This window comes from Echinops telfairi, unplaced genomic scaffold (assembly GCF_000313985.2).
Source record: "Echinops telfairi isolate 266 unplaced genomic scaffold, ASM31398v2 ScPeMD7_31;HRSCAF=116, whole genome shotgun sequence".
Classification (NCBI taxonomy): domain Eukaryota; kingdom Metazoa; phylum Chordata; class Mammalia; order Afrosoricida; family Tenrecidae; genus Echinops; species Echinops telfairi.
In genome coordinates this window covers 57,017,027-57,034,975 of record NW_022103928.1, presented here as the reverse complement: position 1 = coordinate 57,034,975, position 17,949 = coordinate 57,017,027, and the positions used below count along the sequence as shown (strand labels likewise).

The window sequence follows — 17,949 nt, the reverse complement described above, 5'->3', positions numbered from 1 at the left end:
AAGATGGCGTCTTGGCATCTTTGCCTCCAAAAAACCCATTGCCAACGAGTTCATAACTCGTTGTGACCCTACACAGAGCATCCCAGGCTATACATCTTTAGGGGAGCAAATAGCCTCATCTTTCTCCCTCAGAGCAGCCAGTGGGTCTGAACTGCCGACCTTAGAGCTAGCAGTCCAGTGAGTAACCCACAGCGCCACCGGGGTTCCTCAGTTAGAGACCTAGCACACAGGAAATGCTGTGTAAGTGTCAGCTGTCATTGTTTATAGAAAAAGTGTTGGTAGGTGCTCACGGAAATCAAATACCCACCATTTCCAGGTTGCTTCCAGCTCAGAGCAGCAAGATTACAACCTCACCACCATCGAGTCAGCATCCCTGGGACCCTCCAGGACAGGGCAGCACTGCCCCCGTGGGTTTCCATGGCTGTGACTCTATGAAAACAGACCATCACCACCTCCTTTCCACAGAGGAAACACAGTGGGTACAAACCACTGACCTTTGCATTCACAGTTCTGGGCATTAGCCGCTGCGCCACCAGGATGCCTTTTGCAGAATACCAAAGGCTGCTTGAACCTGCGTGTCCACACAGGCACAGGATGCATGTCAGTCACTCTCTCTGGACAGAAATGTGACAAGCAGCTTCTGCTTCTTGTGCTTCCCTATGGTTTTCCTAATTGCCACCCACGACCACTGTACCTTACCTTTATGTCTTGAGAATCCAGCAGTGCTTTCAGGGCGTTGAAACATTTTCTGTTTAGCTCATGGGCTTCTTTGCTGGTGGGGGGGCTTGTTAGAAATGCAGGTGCTTGGGCCCCTCCCAGACTGACAACAAAACCAGGCCAGCTGTGGTGAGCCCAATTCAGACTCTCGGCAGCACACCCTGTGTGTCAGAGTAGAACTGTCCTCTGGAAGGTTTTCAATGGCTGTTGCTTCAGATGTTTCTAAAATCACCAGGCCTTTCTTCCGTGGTACCTTTGCATGAGCTCCAAGCTCCTGCCTTTTGACTAGCAGCTGAGCATGTTAACCCGTGGCATGAGCCAGGGACTCTCCACCCAGGCCTACTGGGGGCATCCCTAGAAGCCTGTGTTTTAGCTGTGCTCTCGGTGATGCTGAGAGCAAGGAGCCCTGGTGGCACCGTGTTCAGGCTGCGTCGGCTGCTTACCAGAGATGGGTGATTCGAACCTAGCAGCTGCTTACCCTGTGGGAGGAAGAGGTGGCTGTCTATCTTCCTGAAAGGTGTACAGCTTTGGAAACGGAGTGGGGTCCACTTGATGGTGATGGCAGGAGTCGAGCTATTGACTAACTGCCGTGTGGAAGCAGACTCCCAGGCCTCACCCCCGGATGTCACTGGACAGGGTGGGACTGCCAGGAAGTAGTGTTTCTCATCAGTAGCCCTGGTGCGTACCTTGAGAAACTCTGGTCTAGAGCACCCTCCTGTCCCCTCAACCCCTCCCCGCCCTCCCCCTTGGGCAGTTTAAAGTTCAAGGGGACTTGTTTCCTCTCTCAGGCCCTGCCATCACGCCTGGTGTCCTGTGGTCAGGCTCCATCTGCCACTCCCGATGGCAAGGCTCATGACTATCATCCAGCTGTGATTTGTGGACATGTCAGCCTTCCAGCTGGCAGCAGGGGCTGGGCCTGGGATCCATCTTTCTGAAAGGCCGCTCTGGTCTTTCAGGAATGGCGCTCATAGAAGCAGCGGATTGCGGGGCCAGGTCTGCGTGCCCCATCCCCTGGTACGTGCGGCTAACACCTGTGCCCCTTTGTTTTCTAGGTTTTACCACCAGCCGCCGTCATCGCCATCGGCATGGACCTCACAGCTGCCGGCTGGGAATGACCCTGGAGCTTGGAGAAAGAGGGGGCAGGAATACAGCGGCCCACCAGGCCCCAGGGGCTGGGAGGACCCGGATGTCCGAGGATCTGCCCAGGCCCCCGGTCGGCCGGTCTACCTGAGGGAGGACCCGTGGGACGTCGGAGCAAGGACAGAGAATGTGACCAGGAAGGCGTTTGGGGAAGAGGAGCTGAGAATGTCGGGCGCGGCCCAGTGGCAGAGTGTGAGTGTGGAGAGCTGGCTGCAGCCGAGGAAGCTGGGCAGGCAGATGTCTGACGGCTGCAGCAGCGGCAGAGAGAAGCTGTTTCAAGATCTGTACCTGCCCTCCCCGGGAGAGCATGTCCTGCATCCTCAGAACAAGGGCAAGTCCCAGTCACTGCCGAAAGTCCTTTTCCCAGAGAGCCTGAACTACGTGGAGATGCCCATTCTGCTGAACGACGGGCATTTAATGCCTGGTGCCCCCAAGATGCCCCTCTGCCCTCCCCATCGGGCACCAAGTTTAGAATCCACAAGGACCACTGAGAAGGGGGGGCTTGCCGGACCTTTGCCACAGCCTAAGTTTGGGAGACCCCTCAGACCGCCGTCTTATGAACTGCACCAACAGGCCAGGGGAGGAGTGGACGGTGGCGAACACTTGGACCACCAGCTGGCGGATGACCTGCCCGCGCCCCGTCTGACCATAGCCAGTGACCCCAGGCAGGAGCGCAGTGGCTCCGACTCAGGTCTGGAGCCTCCGGTCTACGTGCCTCCGCCGTCCTATCATTCGCCCTCCCCGCACATCACAAACCCATACCTGGAGGATTCCGCTCCCAGGCACGGGGGTAGGGGCTTCAGTCAGCAGCTGCCCCCCAGTGAGAAGACCACAGCTTCTCTGGAGACAGGGACCGAATACGGTGTGAGCCCCCAATCCCCCTGCCAGCACCCCCAATACCCCTGCCCCAGCAGCGCCCACAGCACCTCTGTCCAGTACATCCCTTTTGATGACCCACGCATCCGGCACATTAAACTCACACAGCCCCAAGGCTTCTGCGAAGACAAGCCCCCCGAGAAGTTCTGTAACTCTCGGCCTGCTGCCCCCCCAGACCCAGCTCGCAGGAAGACGCAGCCTGGTGGTGCCTTCTCGAATGTCCAAAGCATGCCATCCACAGCTGGTGAGGAATGGGCCGCTGCCACGCCTATGCCTGGACCCCTGTGGCTGCTGGGCTGGCCCTCCCGGGACAGGGAGCCCGGCGACATTGCTCACCCAAGAGATGGCCATGCTGAGAGAGGACGAGGAGTTGACCTGAAAGGTGCCCCGGGCCCACGCCCAGGAGGCCCTGCCCCTTCCCCACACCTCCAGGCTGACAGGACCAGTGAAACTGTTACCAGACTCAAGAAGTTTGAAACCGGGCTCCAGACCAAGAAGAGTTCAAAGAAAAAAAAGAACGAGACTGTGTTTTGCTTGGTTTCCATCCCAGTCAAATCCGAATCCCATCTGCCAGAGACGGATCAGAACAACAATGACTTAGGGCCCAGTGCCCATAGCAGGAGCCCAGTGCTGCCGGAGCACAGCCTCCTGAGCATGTCCTCCACCGACCTGGAGCTGCAGGCGCTCACCAGACGCATGGCCGGCAAGACAGAGCCACAGACACAAGGTCTGAGTGCAGCCGTGGCCAGGCAAACCGGTGACCCCAGATTCGCTTGCCCGACCAAACACCCAGAGCTCAAGTACTCCGGCTCTTGGCCAAGTCACCAGCTCAGAGACCAGCAAACGCAAACTGCTTTCACCCAAGAACCCAAAAGACCACAGCCCCTACCCAGTGGAGAGCCTGGAGGCCCGGGGCACGTGGTGCTGACTCCAAACCATTTAGACCCTGCTACCTCTGGTGCGCAGATGCACACAGCGCCAGCCCCCGGTGACCACACGCAGCGGCCAAGTGGTCGTCATTTCAAAGGTCAGACGTTCCTCGGCCCCTCGAGCGACAGTGCTTTCTCGAGGACGTCCTCCGCACCCAAAGCGTGCCCTGGTCAGCCCCGTCCGGGAACCCAGGTCCCCGGAGCGCACCCTGCCCCCCAGGGTGAGGTGCTGAAGGGGGAGCCCACAAGCCCATGCAACAGCCAGCAGCTGTTTGGCCAGTTCCTCCTGAAGCCCGTGAACCGCCGCCCCTGGGATTTGATCAGCCAGTTAGAAAGCTTTAACAAGGAACTTCAGGAGCAGAGCGCGAGCAGGGAAGGCAGCAGTGAAGAAAGCGAGGCGGAGGGGCCGGGGGTCCTCAGCACCAACTCCGGGCGGCAGGCGTCCTCCTCCGCTGGGTTCAGCCAGGCCGTGAGGGGCCAGCAGCAGCCCGGGATGCTGGGCCTGGAGGAACCTGTGGGGTTCAGGTTGGGACGGAAGAGTGGCAGCGAGGAGCAGCGGGCTGGCCCTCCAACCCCAGGCATCCTGCAGGCGGGAGACAACCCAGGGCAAGCATTCAGGTCAGAACAGGGCAGTGGGATCACTGAGAAGGGGAGCCAGGAGGCCGGAACAAGAAGCAGCCAGCCAGGAGCCAGCCCCGGCCCTGTGGCAAGGAAGACGATGGAATTTGGGTTATGTGACACAAAGCCAGCCCCGCCACTCCACCCAGCTGAGCCAAGGGAGCCTCAGAGGGGCCACACATTTGCCAATGATGTCTGTGTGGTGGAAGCCAAGGAGGAGGAGGAGGGAGAGGAGGAGGAGGCCGCCCAGGGCAGGGAAGAGAGGGAGACACAGGTGGTGTATCCCCTCTCTCTGGCAAGCAAACACCGGGGACTCTCGGCCCCAGACTTACGGTCCCAGGGGCAGGAGCCGAACACCAGCGAGTCAGATGAACCCTTAGAGCAAGCACGTGCAATAGACATCCCCCCGAAAGAGTCCCTCCAAGAACGGGCCGAGCGCATCCTGGGCATCGAGGTGGCCGTGGAGTCCCTCCTGCGTGCCGGCCGGAGAGCTGGACTCTCGCGCCAGCGCCCCGAGGCTGACGAAAGTGCCTTCAGGCCGGCCTCGCCCAGGGAAGAGCCACCGCCCCCCTCAGCCCTGCCTAGGGCCACAGCAGCATCAAAAGATGCCTTTTATGGCCGGAGAAAGTGTGGCTGGACGGAAAGTCCGCTCTTTGTAGGGGAGAGAGACGGGACCAGACGGACTCCCCTGGAGTCTGCCCACTCGGGTGTGGACAGGGCCCTCGCCTCTGGCCCCGAGCCCCTGGACCCCAAGGACGCAGAGACACGGCCGCCGTTCAGGTCCACCTTGTTCCACTTGGTGGAGAGGAGCCCGAGCGCTGAGAAGAGGTGCAGAAGCACTTCCCGGGTGATCGAGACTTTGCAGGAGAAGCTGGCCTCCCCGCCCAGGAGAGCAGATCCTGACCGCCTGCTGAGGATGAGAGAGGTGAGCTCTGTGTCCCGGATGCGGCTCCTGAGCTCCAGGAGCAGCGACTCCATGGAGGAGGCTGAGGACCTGAGAGCCGAGAGGGGCCAGGGCTCCATGTCCCTCAATGGCGGGGTCCCACCCTGGAGAGTGGCCTCCACCCCCAAGGCCACCCTCTTCCTGGAAGATGGTGGGTGTCCGGCTGCACAGAGCACACGAAGGAAAGGCGATCAGGACTTTGGGTGCCCAGGTGAGATGTGGGGCGAGAGTGCAGACCCTTGGGGACCCTCTGTGGCACAGGTGGTTGAGGGCTCAGCCGTTGGGTTGGGGACTCGAGCCCACCCCACAGGTGCCTAGGAAGAGAGACCTGGTGATCTGTGCCCCTCCTCCAAAGCCAGCTCTTGAAACTCCATGTACACTGAGCCTCGATGTACTCTGACGCCCCGTGGGGTCCGCCATGAGTCAGCCGACTCGATGGGCCGTGAGCAGTACGAGGCTGGGGATGGGTGGAAATTTGCCTCTCCAGAAAACATAGAGTTGAATCCTGTAACCCCAAAAAAGGTTCCCCGTGTTAGAGAATTATCCAGAAGCTTCCTTTTAAAATTCAGAGCTTGTGTTGTTGTTGTTGTTGTTAGGTGCGGTTCAGTTGGTTCCAACCCAAAGGGACCCAACAGAAGGAAACAGCGCCCGGCCTGGCACCATCCTTACATTTGCTCTGAGGCTTGGGCCAATTGTGGCAGCCACAGTGTCAGTCCATCTGCCTGCCCTTCCAGGCCCTTCACTGCCCTTCCATTTTCACCAAGCACGATGTCCTTCTCCAGGGACTGGTCTCTCCTGACAACAGGTCCAAAGTGCTTGAGAGCCTCGCCACCCGTGGACTTGGGGGCATTCCAGTTGCACTTCTTCCAAGGCAGGTCTGTTTGTTCTCCGGGCGGCCCATGGCGCTTTCCCAGCACCCTAGTGTAGGTGCATCAGGTTTCCTTCCTTCCTCCTTATTCCGGGTTCCACTTGCACAGCCTACGATGCACCAAGGAGCAGTTTCCTTCAGGGGCTGAGCATTAATCACTATTTCCTGTTAGAAATGATCAGAGATATTGAGACATAAGGAGCCAAAGGTCCACCTGAGAAACCTCTTGGACCGTCAATCACTCGGTCTCAGCCTTTGTTTTTCAGTTACACATTTGGCTGTTAACCCGAGGACGGGAGGTTCGAGCCCACTCACAGGCACCTCGGAAGAAAGGCTTGGAGGTATGCTTCACCACAAACCGAGCCACAGAAAACGCTGAGGCACACAGCTCCGCTCTGCTCTGCCACATGTGGGGTTGCTCCCAGTCACCAGTCAGGATCGACTCCATGAAAACTCTTCTGGCTTTTGTTTGAAGAGTAAGGAGGAACTATGAGCCCGGGAAGGCTACTTGCTGGGCTGCTAACCAAAAGGTTAGCAGTTCAAAACCACCAACCGTTCTGTAGGACAAAGATGAGGCTTTCTACTCCCATACAGAGCTACAGTTTCAGAAACCCATGGGGAAGCTCTACCCTGCCCTATAGGGTTGTTATGAGTCCGCATAGACTCGATGGCTGGCTTTTCTCAGAAGGAAAAAGCTAGACCCCCAGGAGTCCCATTACATATAGCTGCTGCCAGAGCCCCGTTCCGCACTTCCCAGGCCCCCTCTGCCCCTCAAGTTCACTGTGTTGCAGCTAACAGGTGAGTTCATCTCACTTTCTTTATCTCCGTTTGAAAATCTAAGAGTTCAGAAATGGGTGGAAGAAGTGTAGGAGTTGCCACACCCGAAGAATCCAGAAGATGGTTGTTAACCAACCAAACAAAGACTTCCTTGGGTACTTTTTACATTTGCTCCCAAATACAGTATGGCTCTTAGGGGGTGTTAGCCAGTGTTGCTCTGCCCCATATGCATAATGCACCTTTGAACTACCTCCTGTGTCCGGTCCTCATGATATTATCCTGTGACACACGCGGTACGTGCCTACTGAGGAAGAGCTCCTTCGGAATATAAAGAAATATCAGAGCAGAGAAAAGGCCCATTTTTAAGACTGGTAGGGTTTATTGTCATTGTAAGCTTGCCCTTATCCCCCTGCCCCTTGCCCCCTGACCTCCAATTGTACCCACTTGCTTCTAAGTGCTGTTTTGGGCTCGGCAAGCTGCTGAAGTGTGTTTGGTCACTCGCCCAGCACTGTCTTTGTAACCTGGAGCTCAGCAGAAGCGCGTCTACCTGCCCGAGACGATGCTCAGCCCCACTTCTTTCTGGGGACTGTAAGCATTTTTAAAATAGAACAAAATCCTGCTGTCATTAAATACCGATTGGCAAATATTCCCATGTCTCAGCCCATGGCCACGTGTTGCAAGAAAGATCTTATTGCATAAATCTGTAGTTCAGCAAAGCAGCCTCTCAGTTATTAGCTTTATCCCTTGGCACGTGAGTGGGCCTGGGCGGTGAAGACATTCTGATCGTGCAAATTTTCATCTCAGCCAGCTGTGAAAAGCCCAGCTCTTAGGACTTTATTTCAATAATATATCTGTATTTGTATATATCCATAGTTACCAACAAGTCGAATCATCGTCCATGTTTTCTCTCCTCACTGCCTCATGTGTTGGTTAAGGAACAGTGAAGTGACCCCACCCTAGGGCAGGGCCCAGCCCCCGCATGTTGACTGTTGACCGGGTGTCTCTGGCGCTCTCCACTGCCATCGAGGGACGGGTCCGGGGACGTTTTCTGTGACGGCTGGTCAGCAGCCTCGCTCTTCTCAGTGGTCATTCTGAGAGGCATTTGCTTCAGATGACCGAGAGGGTAAACGTTTCCACTCACGGTTACTTGATAAATTAGCACAGCCGTATTGCTGTGCTACTGTAAGACTTTTCGACAGCCCTCCTCCTGTCCCCCCACCCCCCACCTCCACTTTGGATGTGCTGTATCATGTGAAACACAAGCGCCCTCACCTCCACTCCCCGAGCCCCACCACTCATTGTCCTGGGGACCACGTCACTGCTCCTGAACTCAGAGTCCACTTCAATTCCAATTTTGTTCCAGGACGGTTTCTGTGTTCATCCCCTACCTCCCGACATGCACACACACACACACACACACACACACACACAAGTTCTGGAACTACATTACTTTCATTGTGTGGCAGTACGCCGGAAGCTTCAACAAGTTGGTGGGAAAACGAAAAGGGAATTTGTTTCCCACCAACTTTGAAGCCACCTTGACTATCATGTTGCACCGAAGTGTGTCTATTTCCCATGAAAGATAGTCATTCTGGCTGACATCCGTTCAGTGGTCTTTGGGGGCTCTGCCTATAAAAACAGCAGCTCACACCTCATTTAGGTCACAGCACCCCATCTCTGCGGGTCAGACCGTACTCCAGGCCAGAAGTGAAGTAACAGTGGCTGGCTGCTCAGAACCTGCTGGATCCACCCTCCCCCTTTGCACACGCTCTTCATAGGAGAAGCCCAGGAGGGGAACCAGGCAGGCCGTCTGCTGCAGGCCTCTAGTGGGGGAATCCTGGAAGGCCGAGTGATGCCGGTAATGCCATTAGAAGTCTAGGCGTTGGCCCCCTGTGTCAATAGCTGCCAAGGGTGTTGCCATGAGCAGTACCCACCAGGGATGCCCTTAATGAAAGGCTAGCAGCTGGAAGATTCGCAGAGCCCACAAGAACCAAGATTCTAAACATTCAGGGTAACCAGCCCGTGTTCCATGTGACTCGTCTAAATTGAGACCCGGTGACCCAAAAGTTAAAGCCTTAGCTGCTAACTAGGAAGTCGGTGGTTCAGATCCCCCTAGAGAATCTACAGGGGAGCAGACCTGGCCATTTCTTCCAGGCCCCTGCAGCCCAGGAAAGCCAGGGGGTAGCGGTCCTCTGTCACAGGGCATGCAACATTACGTGAGTGCACAAGACAGTAGGCTCTCCCGTCCCTGGTGTCTCGGTGCCATTTGTCCGCGGCCTTTTGCAGCCCCCTTGCACCCTGCAGAGTCACAGCCCTTCCCCTCCCTCATTGAGGAACGTCTACACGCTCTCAATCACCTTTGCATTTAGTACAGGCTGAAATCCGACTGTTTGGGATCTGTCAGTCAATGTAAAGCTGTTCTTAAAATCGGACCCCCTGCTTTAAGTGGCTCCCAGAAAAATGCTTAACGCATGGCTCTCCGCTTCATCCGAGGGGCTTCAGAGAGTGTGTGGGCAAGTGAGAAAGGTAGACAGTGGACTGTTGGCCTGAATGTCTTCCAGCCCCCTTAGGGATCGTATTGGACCTGGCCTGCCCTGAGCTGCAGGAGGGGCCGAGCTCCCTTTCGCTTCAACCGGGGGGCCGTGGGGCACAGGTGCGTTCTGCAGAGGTGTCTCCAAGGGCACTGAGAACCCACCCTTTGCCGTCATCATCTGGGGTGTATGGAGTTTCAGCTTCTTCCAAGCCACCAGAAGGCTGACCTTTTCCCATGCGCACCCATTAGCCTCTTGTCAGTATAGAAAAAGACCTCTTTACTCGCAGGAAGATGCCCTCAGAATCAGATCTCATGAGGCCGACCGAGAAGGCACAGAAGGGCAGAGCTCCGCTGGCCCTGTCTTGCGCTGTCACGTGGAGCGCCAAGTATGAAATGTCAGAAGAAGGCCAACTCCTGCCACTGTGTCCTCAGCACAGGGCGGCAAGGCACATGTGAGGGGAAGCCGGCCGCCTTCCCTTCACCATCTGCTCTGCCATGCCGGCCTCAGCGCGCCAGCCTCAGCCCGAGTCCTCCCAGAAAGAGGTTGTAGATGAGCTGAGGAGGTTGGAGGAGGGGACACTCCTTTGCTGCTGGAGAAATGGGAGTGTGTGTGGCCTCCCCAGGGCCTGCTTGTCCTGAGATGAGCGTGTCTTGTAACTGTCCTATCAAACCCTCCCACGTTTCTTAAGCCTGCTCTCTCAAAACTGGAGGGGCCCTTCTTGCTTCGGGGACAGACAGGCAGACCCCAAACAAATGTAGCCCAGTGAAATGTCTGGTCCACAGAGAGGTGGGTCCACAAACTCCACAACTCCCAGCGGGAGTCCACGGTGGCAGCCTGGGACGGGGTGGTGGTGGTGGTGTGTGGCCCTGTTTTGGAAGTCCAGGTCGTCTGGGCATGGTGTGGGATTTTCCAGGGTCAACTGGAGAATGTAGGCACGTGGCGGCCTAGACTCCTGCATGCACAGAGAGATCAAGGAAACCACAGAAGAGGGTGCTAGCAGGCATACCTGCTGGTTGGTGACACTCAGGAACTTGAGATCCCTTGCTGCCAGCCAAGCAGTCAGGGGTTCAGGGTCCCTTGCCTGGCAGGGAACTGCATTGGCACACACAGATGGACATGCTATTGCAAGCTTTCTATCCTCCAGCATTGTAATTTAGCAAGAAATCAATAGAGACTAGAGTCTAGTCAGAAGCACATGACCGCCAGTTTGTCCACGTTGCATCGTGAGCAACAGGAGAGCTCTGTCACAGTAGTAACACACATTTTTCCACCTGCCCTTGGGTGGCGATCCCGCCAAAAGAGTGAGACCAGGTGCTGTGGAGTGGACACTGGCTCGCAGCAATGCCACGCTTGTCTGAGGAGCACTGTGCCCCTCAGCATTTCAGGGTCAATGTTTTCAAAGTAGATCGCCAGGCCTTTCTTCCACGGTACTTTTCAGGTTAGCAGTGCCAGCGGTTGGCACGCCCAGGGCTCCAACCGCCACCCCCACCCCTTTATAAGTCATTCTGCTCTTTCCTGACCCCGAGTCTGTGGACGTCTGAAGAGTTAACTTTTGCACACGTGTGGCCTTGCTACCTGAGGATCTGTATTTGTGATCTGAGGACGAGACAACGACAGGGCCAGCTATCGAATGTGCCACTAACCATCTTTCCACCCTCTTCTCCTACTTTCCGCAGACTCTTATGACCCCAGCAGAGTGGAACGGGTGTGATGAGACCTCGGTGACCACAGGTGCTGACTGCATGCCCTCTGACTCACTCGAGCCCACCAGCCCCGCTGGCCCACGCGTGCGCTAGACCCTGCGGGGCCTTTCCGTGTGGGTGCGTCCTTGACCTCCGCCGTCCAGACAGCCTCGCTTTGTGGCGCGCCCCATCGGAGCGACACCTGCTTCTGGAGCCGGGAGACTTGCTCGCTGCCTCTGGAGAAGAGTGCTCAGAGACACTCTCCGTGATGATGGATTTGGCCAAGTTGGCATCTCTCCGTCTGTTGGTGTTGGTCTGGTCCTGGGTGGACATGTCAGCGAGGGAGAGCTAGCGACACGAGTGTGAGAGGCGTGAGGATGTTTGTTGGAGGTCCCCCCTTCCCTCCTCCACCCAGCTTGTGCCCCACACACCCTTGCCCCATGCTTCCGCACTTTGAGTTGCGGGGAGAGCGCACACCGCCCATGTCCAGTCCACCGGCCTGCTGCTGGGGGGACTCGGCTCGCGCGTGACTTGCCACCAGAGAGTGGAGGCAATGCCTTTCCCGTTCCTAAGAGATCGAAGCTTGTACGATAATGCGCTAAGAGTCCTCTATTTAGCTGGCAAGGAAATACTTTGATCATTAGCAAACGTACCACTGCCTGCTTTGCACTCAGTATTATCTATTTTTTATTTCCCGTATGGATGTCTAGAAATTCTTTATATGAGAAATAATTGCTAGTTTAAAACAGACCATTTTAACAAAGTAACTATATTTCTTTTTACAAAAAAAAAAAAAACCAAACCAAAAAAGTGCTATTTTTCTATGATGTAAAAACGTTGTGAGGTGGCAGATTTTTAAGGAAGTTTTATTTTATTTAAAAGAGCCGTGTCCCTCGGTGTGGAAGGGACCCGCGGTGGCTCACACACAGGCTTTGTCCCTTGTGCACTTACTTACAGTACTGCCCCTTCCTTCCCTTGTGAAAAGAGAGGTTAGTGGATGCGTGACAGGGTTAATAAAATAACTTGCCCAAGACGTTTTTTTTTGTCCCCCACACCCAAAAGTAGCTGTAAAGTTGTATCGGGAAATAGCCCCTCCAAACAGCCAGCACCCTCCTTACAACGGTTTTTTGCTGCCCTGTCTATCGACTACGATGACCAAAATATAAGCTTCAGCCTTGTACGCCTGGGGGTGCTCTGTCTGGAGTACACTGACCTGCCCCTCTACCCCCCCCCCCGCCCCTTTTAAGAATTATGTATTTTTATCTAGAATGTTCTCGGGTCAGACTCTGCATATTTTTTTAAAGTGCTTGGACACATTGTACTATGTATTTGCCTTCACAGAAGTATTACGAGGCCCATGTATTCTACTGTGTGGAAGACCACATGAACCTGCCCAGAGCCGAGGCATTTTTTGTGCATTTACCCGTCTTTCTACCTAAGGTTGTCTTCCAGCCTAACATCTCATCAAGCTTCAGTCTTCTCCCGCACTCCCACCCTCCTGGCTGCCTTTTCTCTGTCTCCTTTGTTTTTTTGGTCAAACCACCTTATCTAATTTTAAACATTTCAAATTCTTAAAATGTGAACTCTTGGGTGGTCTGTCATTTGGCCCTAAAACAGCGCTTGCTGGGCAGCAGCGCTGGCCTGTTTTTATCTGTACCATATGCTTTTATTCCACAAGAACGCCGCGTGTCTGGACCCTAGGAAACAGAACGGACTCTGTCTCAGTAATGCTGACAATCTTCCCAAGGACACTGATCTGCAGTCCTGGCTCCTACCTGCTCCTCATCCACGTCGCCTCGGTGACCAGCTCTGAGGTCTTCTGACAGGTCAGAGTAGCTCATGACGGCCATCCACGTCTGGGCCAGGTCTCTGCCATTTCTGGGGGAGGCTGTGTTTTCTCAGGAAGGGGCAGGGGGCCAAAGCCAGTCACGCCGCCATCGTGGTTGACACTCAAGTCATCTGGTAGAACTAACTCAGGGCTGGGCCACCTGGAGCTCCGGGGTCACCCTTCCCCCTCTAAATGCAATTGAAAGAAGGGATATGTATGTGTCCCTCCTTCCGACATAAGGAGGCTTCAAACTGTTCTTGGGGGGTGGAGAGGGCGGGAAATCCATGATCTTTCCATTCCATTTCCCATGGACTTTCTCAAGCCCCTTTGTGGATATGTGTGTGTGTGTGTGTGTGTGTGTGTGTGTGTGTGTGTGTGTGTGTGTGTGTGTGTGTGTGTGTGTGTGCTACCGTATCATATCTTTACATAGATACGGGCACTGACACGCGTGCAAACAGTTCAGGGGAAATGGAATTTTCCCTGAGTTTTTGAAGCCGCCTTGAGTACAGTAAAATCTGTGAACACTGCAGGTTCCTGGGTAGGGTGGAAACCTGTCAAGGGATGGAAAACTCCAGCATTTCCACTGACGGGGAGCAACAGAAAAGTGGTCAGCCTTCACCCTGTCAGAGGAGAAAACCTTTGAGACCCAGAGGAGCAGGGCCTTTCAGTTCTCACGGGCTTCGCCATACGAATATACAAGGGGGCTTCAGAAAGTCGGTGGGGAAATGGAGTGGGGAGATCCTAGGTTCCCCCCATCCTATCAAATTTTTGAACCCCTCCCCTCATAAACTCTGTTCTGACTTCCATGTAAATGTTGATAATCACAAAAGACTCTTTCAAAATCAGAAAATTTCCATTTTCACCTTATTTCTCAGGAGAAAAAGTTCTTGCACCTTAAATTTGCACTTGGCCGCTAACCAAAGCTTGGTGGTTCGAACCCACTTAGTCCCTTATAGTGGAGCCTCTTTATTCTGTCTCCCCAGGGCCCCCATGAGTCAAAGTGGCACCAGATGGCACCAGGATGCGCATCTTAGGCTACCCAAATCTGATGCTTTCCAGCACTGTCTCATTCTAAATTGTTAGATTTTTCTGCATTTCTTTGAAGCTACCAATATGTATGCTTCTAGCCTTAATTTCACCTTTTAGGGCTTCTGTGGAATTATGGAGAGAAACACAGACATTCAAGTAAATTCAGGCTGGCCTGTTATGAGTCAGGATCCAACTGGCAACAAGGTTTGGCTTTTTTTAGGGGGTGGGGAGGGTAACCTTGATTTCTGGGTTCCAACATTTCTTCTGGGTTTTTGAAAAAAAGAATAACTAAAAATGTAAGCCACTTAAAACTCTGGGTTTTTAAATGTGCATTCTTGAGATAATACAGCCTCTAATCAAAAATAGCTTTTCCAAAGGTTTTTACTTTAATGCCAAATATTTTATTATTTCTATTTCCCATACACACTCAGCCCTGCATTATTATTTGTAGCTGGGGGGAAAAAAGGGTTTTTGTTATTTTCTGGCTGTCTTTTCCCCCTCCTCATATATTGGAGTTACAGTTCATATCTGCAATTCGATACTTAGACAACTAGAAAAGATCGAGTCCCAGTTGTGACCACTCAGACAAACAATGGCGTGAGGGATTATCCGTGACATGAATATGTAGCTCTTGATTTACAAAGGAAGAAGAAAAATGACAGCAGTCTGACTCTAATTGTCTTTCTTTGAGGAACAGTTCTGATTGTCTGAAAACCAAATATCAGTCTTATCCTTTTCCACCTCTCTGTTTCTCCAAGCCACAACCAACCAACCAGCCAACCAAAACCTCATGCCCAAGAGGGCGGCCAGCCCATCCTTGGGTCTCCGGGCTCTTCTCCATATGGCTCACAGCTCTTTGGATTTCATTTTCAAAGGTCCTTCAAGAGTTTGATCTTGCTCCCTGAGAACCTGGTTTCCTTATGGCCTCCCAGGTGGAAGCGTTGGTTCCTGTGGAAATCCTGAGTACAACTTTTGTCTGTTCTGTTGTACTACTGGCGCAGGGGTGTCAATCATTGCAGGTCAAGGATTTTAAACTCAAATTTTGATTCCCCAAAAGGGGCCCTTACCACTGGCGGCAGCAGCAGCAGCAGCAGCAGCGAGATGCCGCCGAGTGGCAGCAATGTGGCTTTAGTGCTTCTGCACATAAACCAGGAGGCAGATCCACCATTGAAGTGACTTCCCAGCTCTGAACAGCAAGGACCAACAGGGAGGAGACCACGTGAACCACCCCCCTTGCTCCTGGGATCCCCAGGGATCCTGGGTGCGTGCTCTGGCTAGTTTCTGTTGTGTCAAATGACTCAAGAATCCCCAATGTCAGTGCCAGGGTAGCATCTCTTCAAAAGGGACCAACCCGTGTAGCAGGAGTCTTTCTCTATCAATAGTCTTTGGTTAGAGAAACACTCCCGATTCTCCCGCTCTTGCAAGCCTTCACTCCCACGGAGAGGAGATGGCTGGGGGCAGGGAGTGCGAGTCTCAAGTCAAGCCTGTGCCTCCCCACCCCCCACCCGGACCCAGATGATCTTTGTATTTCTGTTTTGTTTTGAACTGCAGATTCTGTACATCTGTCCGTGGGAGGAGAGTAACTACTCAGGACAGGATTTCAGAGACACATTGCAAATGACCTTTAAAAGTTTGCATGGTGGGAAGGGCTTGAACACACCAGTGGGACGGTTCGCCCCAGGGCCTGCCAAGCTAAGAAGGGGGAGCTGATAAAAGAAGGTGAAAGGAACAATGCCATGGTCCCCAGCCTGCATGTTTCATTAAAAAAGAAAGGAAAAAAGTATGTGTGTGCATGTATGTGAGTGTAAGGGTGAGGAGAGATTAATGAGACTATCATGCAGATTGAGGTCACTTGAAAAGGTTTATTATGGTCTACCTACTTGCCCCGGGAAGCCGCACTCTGTTGGCTCCGCAGTGTGTTTGTGTGTGGGCGGGGGTTGGGGGGTGGGGGGGATCGCAGAGGGCTGTGAGCCTGCAGATGCCTGGGTTGCCTTAGGAGCCCCTGCCACGCAGTGCGCATGAATTCAGCAGAGGACAGGGAGTTTCTTGTTCTGCTGCCTCAGCCCCAAAGCTGAGACTTGAACCCAAAGGCAAGCCCAGGTTTTCCAGCCATGAGTTTTGGAGGGAGGTAGAAGAGCTTCCCTTGAAGTAGCCCCCTGCCCCACAGGGAAGGCAGGCTGGGCAGGGCTTTGCTTTCCAGCAAGCCCAAAGCTGCAGCATTTCTGTCCCTCATAGCCCACCCCCCTCCCTGCCCCCCCTCCCCCATACCTCCCCACTCCCATCCACAGCCAGAGCCAAGATGAGTAACCTTCACAGTTCCAGAGTAAGCGGGAGACAAAGGCAAGTTCAAGTTGAGAAGCATATGGCAGGAGTTGAAAATGAAAACCATGTGTCCCAGGCATGGAGAAAGCAGTAACCCCCAGATGATTAAAACCAATGAAGTACTCTCCCTCCACCTGGGTCAGCTGAAATCCTAGCCATCAGAAAAAAAATCAGCAACTTCTTAAAAAAAAAAAAAAAAGGTAAAATTAAAATAGGGCCCTGCAAATCCCTAGGGAACTGTATCTGCTCCTCATTCCTGTGGGTGCCTTTAATTGACCTGGCAGCTAGAGAGGGTCCCAGGGAAGACACAGATGGTAATGAAGGGCCTGTCGCCAGCTGCGGGTCACTGCTGGGGCGTGCAGCCCAGACCTGGTGGTGAGAGGTGAGGTTGGGGGAGGAAGAATGAGCACTGGGGAAGGTGGACGGGGGCGGAGGGCAGTAGTCGATAGGAGGACAGCCAGCCACAGATGAATGTCTTCCAGGTGCCCTTCGTACTTCCCGCACAATGTAAATACCCTGTTCCTATTCCAGGGTGGCTGGCCTGCTCCGTGAGACACATGTTCCAAATAAAGCTTTTGCATGAACGTTTCTATGTCGGTCATCTTTGGCTGTGGGTGGGTGCCAGGGCTGCCCTGTTACTTTGCAAGCCTGGTCCCAGGAGATCCCTACCCCCAGACTGCAAGGGGAAACACTGGGATGTCTTGGAGGGTGCAGGGTGTGGTGATGGGAGGGGGCTACTGCACCCAGAGTCTCCTGTCAGTACTGTGTGTGTGTGTGTGTGTGTGTGTGTGTGTGTGTGTGTGTGTCTAAGGGGAGCCCTCATGGCTTAGTGGTTACACATTTGGGCTGCTAGCCACAAGGCCAGAAGTTCTGAACCACCAGGCGCTCCAAGAGAGAAAGACAAGGCTTTGTACTCAAGCAAAGCCTCGCAGTCTCAGAACCCGCAGGGGCAACTCTGTTCTGTCCTATAGAGTCGCCATGAGTCCCCATCACCTCGGTGGCAGTGAGTTTGTTCTTTCTGGGGTGTGTGTGTGTCTCCCCTAAAGACTGACTTGGTTCCGATTTTGGCTTCAGCATTAAACATGAATTCAGCAGAGGACAGATTACGTTCTATATCACTTTTGTCCCCTGTGCACATGGATGGCTTGAGTATGAGATTGAAGCTCGTGGTGGCTGTTTAATGCACATGATGTGAATGACACCTGCACTTTAGGGGGAAAGAATGCTTGTGCCAGCTTGTAGGTTGTCGGCTTCCTCAAGGGGCTTGCTGCCCTGGGTCCAGCAGCGTGGTGCTGGGAGGGATGCAGAGGCTCTTCCCCCAGCAAGCTCCCAATGTGCTGTTTCTTGGAGTGGGAGTGCCAGGGCAACGGCAGTTCAGTGGTAGAACTCTCGCCTTCACTCTTGCCTTCCATGGCCGAGACCCCAGTTCGATTCCTGCCCAACATAGCACGTCGTGCTGCTGGGATCCTGAATGGGTCTCAGTAGAGCTTTCAGATGAAGATAGGCAAAAACCCAAAAAACAAAAACCCTAGCAATCTGCTTCCAAAAATCAGCCAGTGACAGCCTTATGCACCACCAGGGAAATGCTGCCACCTCGCCACAGTCTCAGGGATGCCACAAGTCCGGGCAGCATTCCCGTGCCTCTGCTGTACCCGGGGCTTGTGCTCTGGAGAGCTGCTTTTGTGC

General features: G+C 54.0%; 1 protein-coding gene across 3 annotated transcripts in view; it reads left to right on the top strand.

Annotated features, from left to right (window-relative positions):
* Positions 1 to 14,363, top strand: part of JCAD (junctional cadherin 5 associated) — a 113,214-nt gene extending 98,851 nt beyond the window's left edge. For 2 of the 3 annotated variants that reach the window (XM_013004624.2, XM_045289805.1), the window contains exons 3-4: positions 1,770 to 5,434; positions 11,079 to 11,195. In XM_013004624.2, coding sequence (XP_012860078.1) covers positions 1,770 to 5,434; positions 11,079 to 11,113 — 3,700 coding nt within the window. In that variant the 3' untranslated portion in view covers positions 11,114 to 11,195. Of the gene's footprint in view, positions 1 to 1,769; positions 5,435 to 11,078 lie in introns of all 3 variants that reach the window. The other variant, XM_045289806.1, reaches the window with a different exon arrangement.
* The last annotated feature ends 3,586 nt before the right edge of the window (positions 14,364 to 17,949 follow it).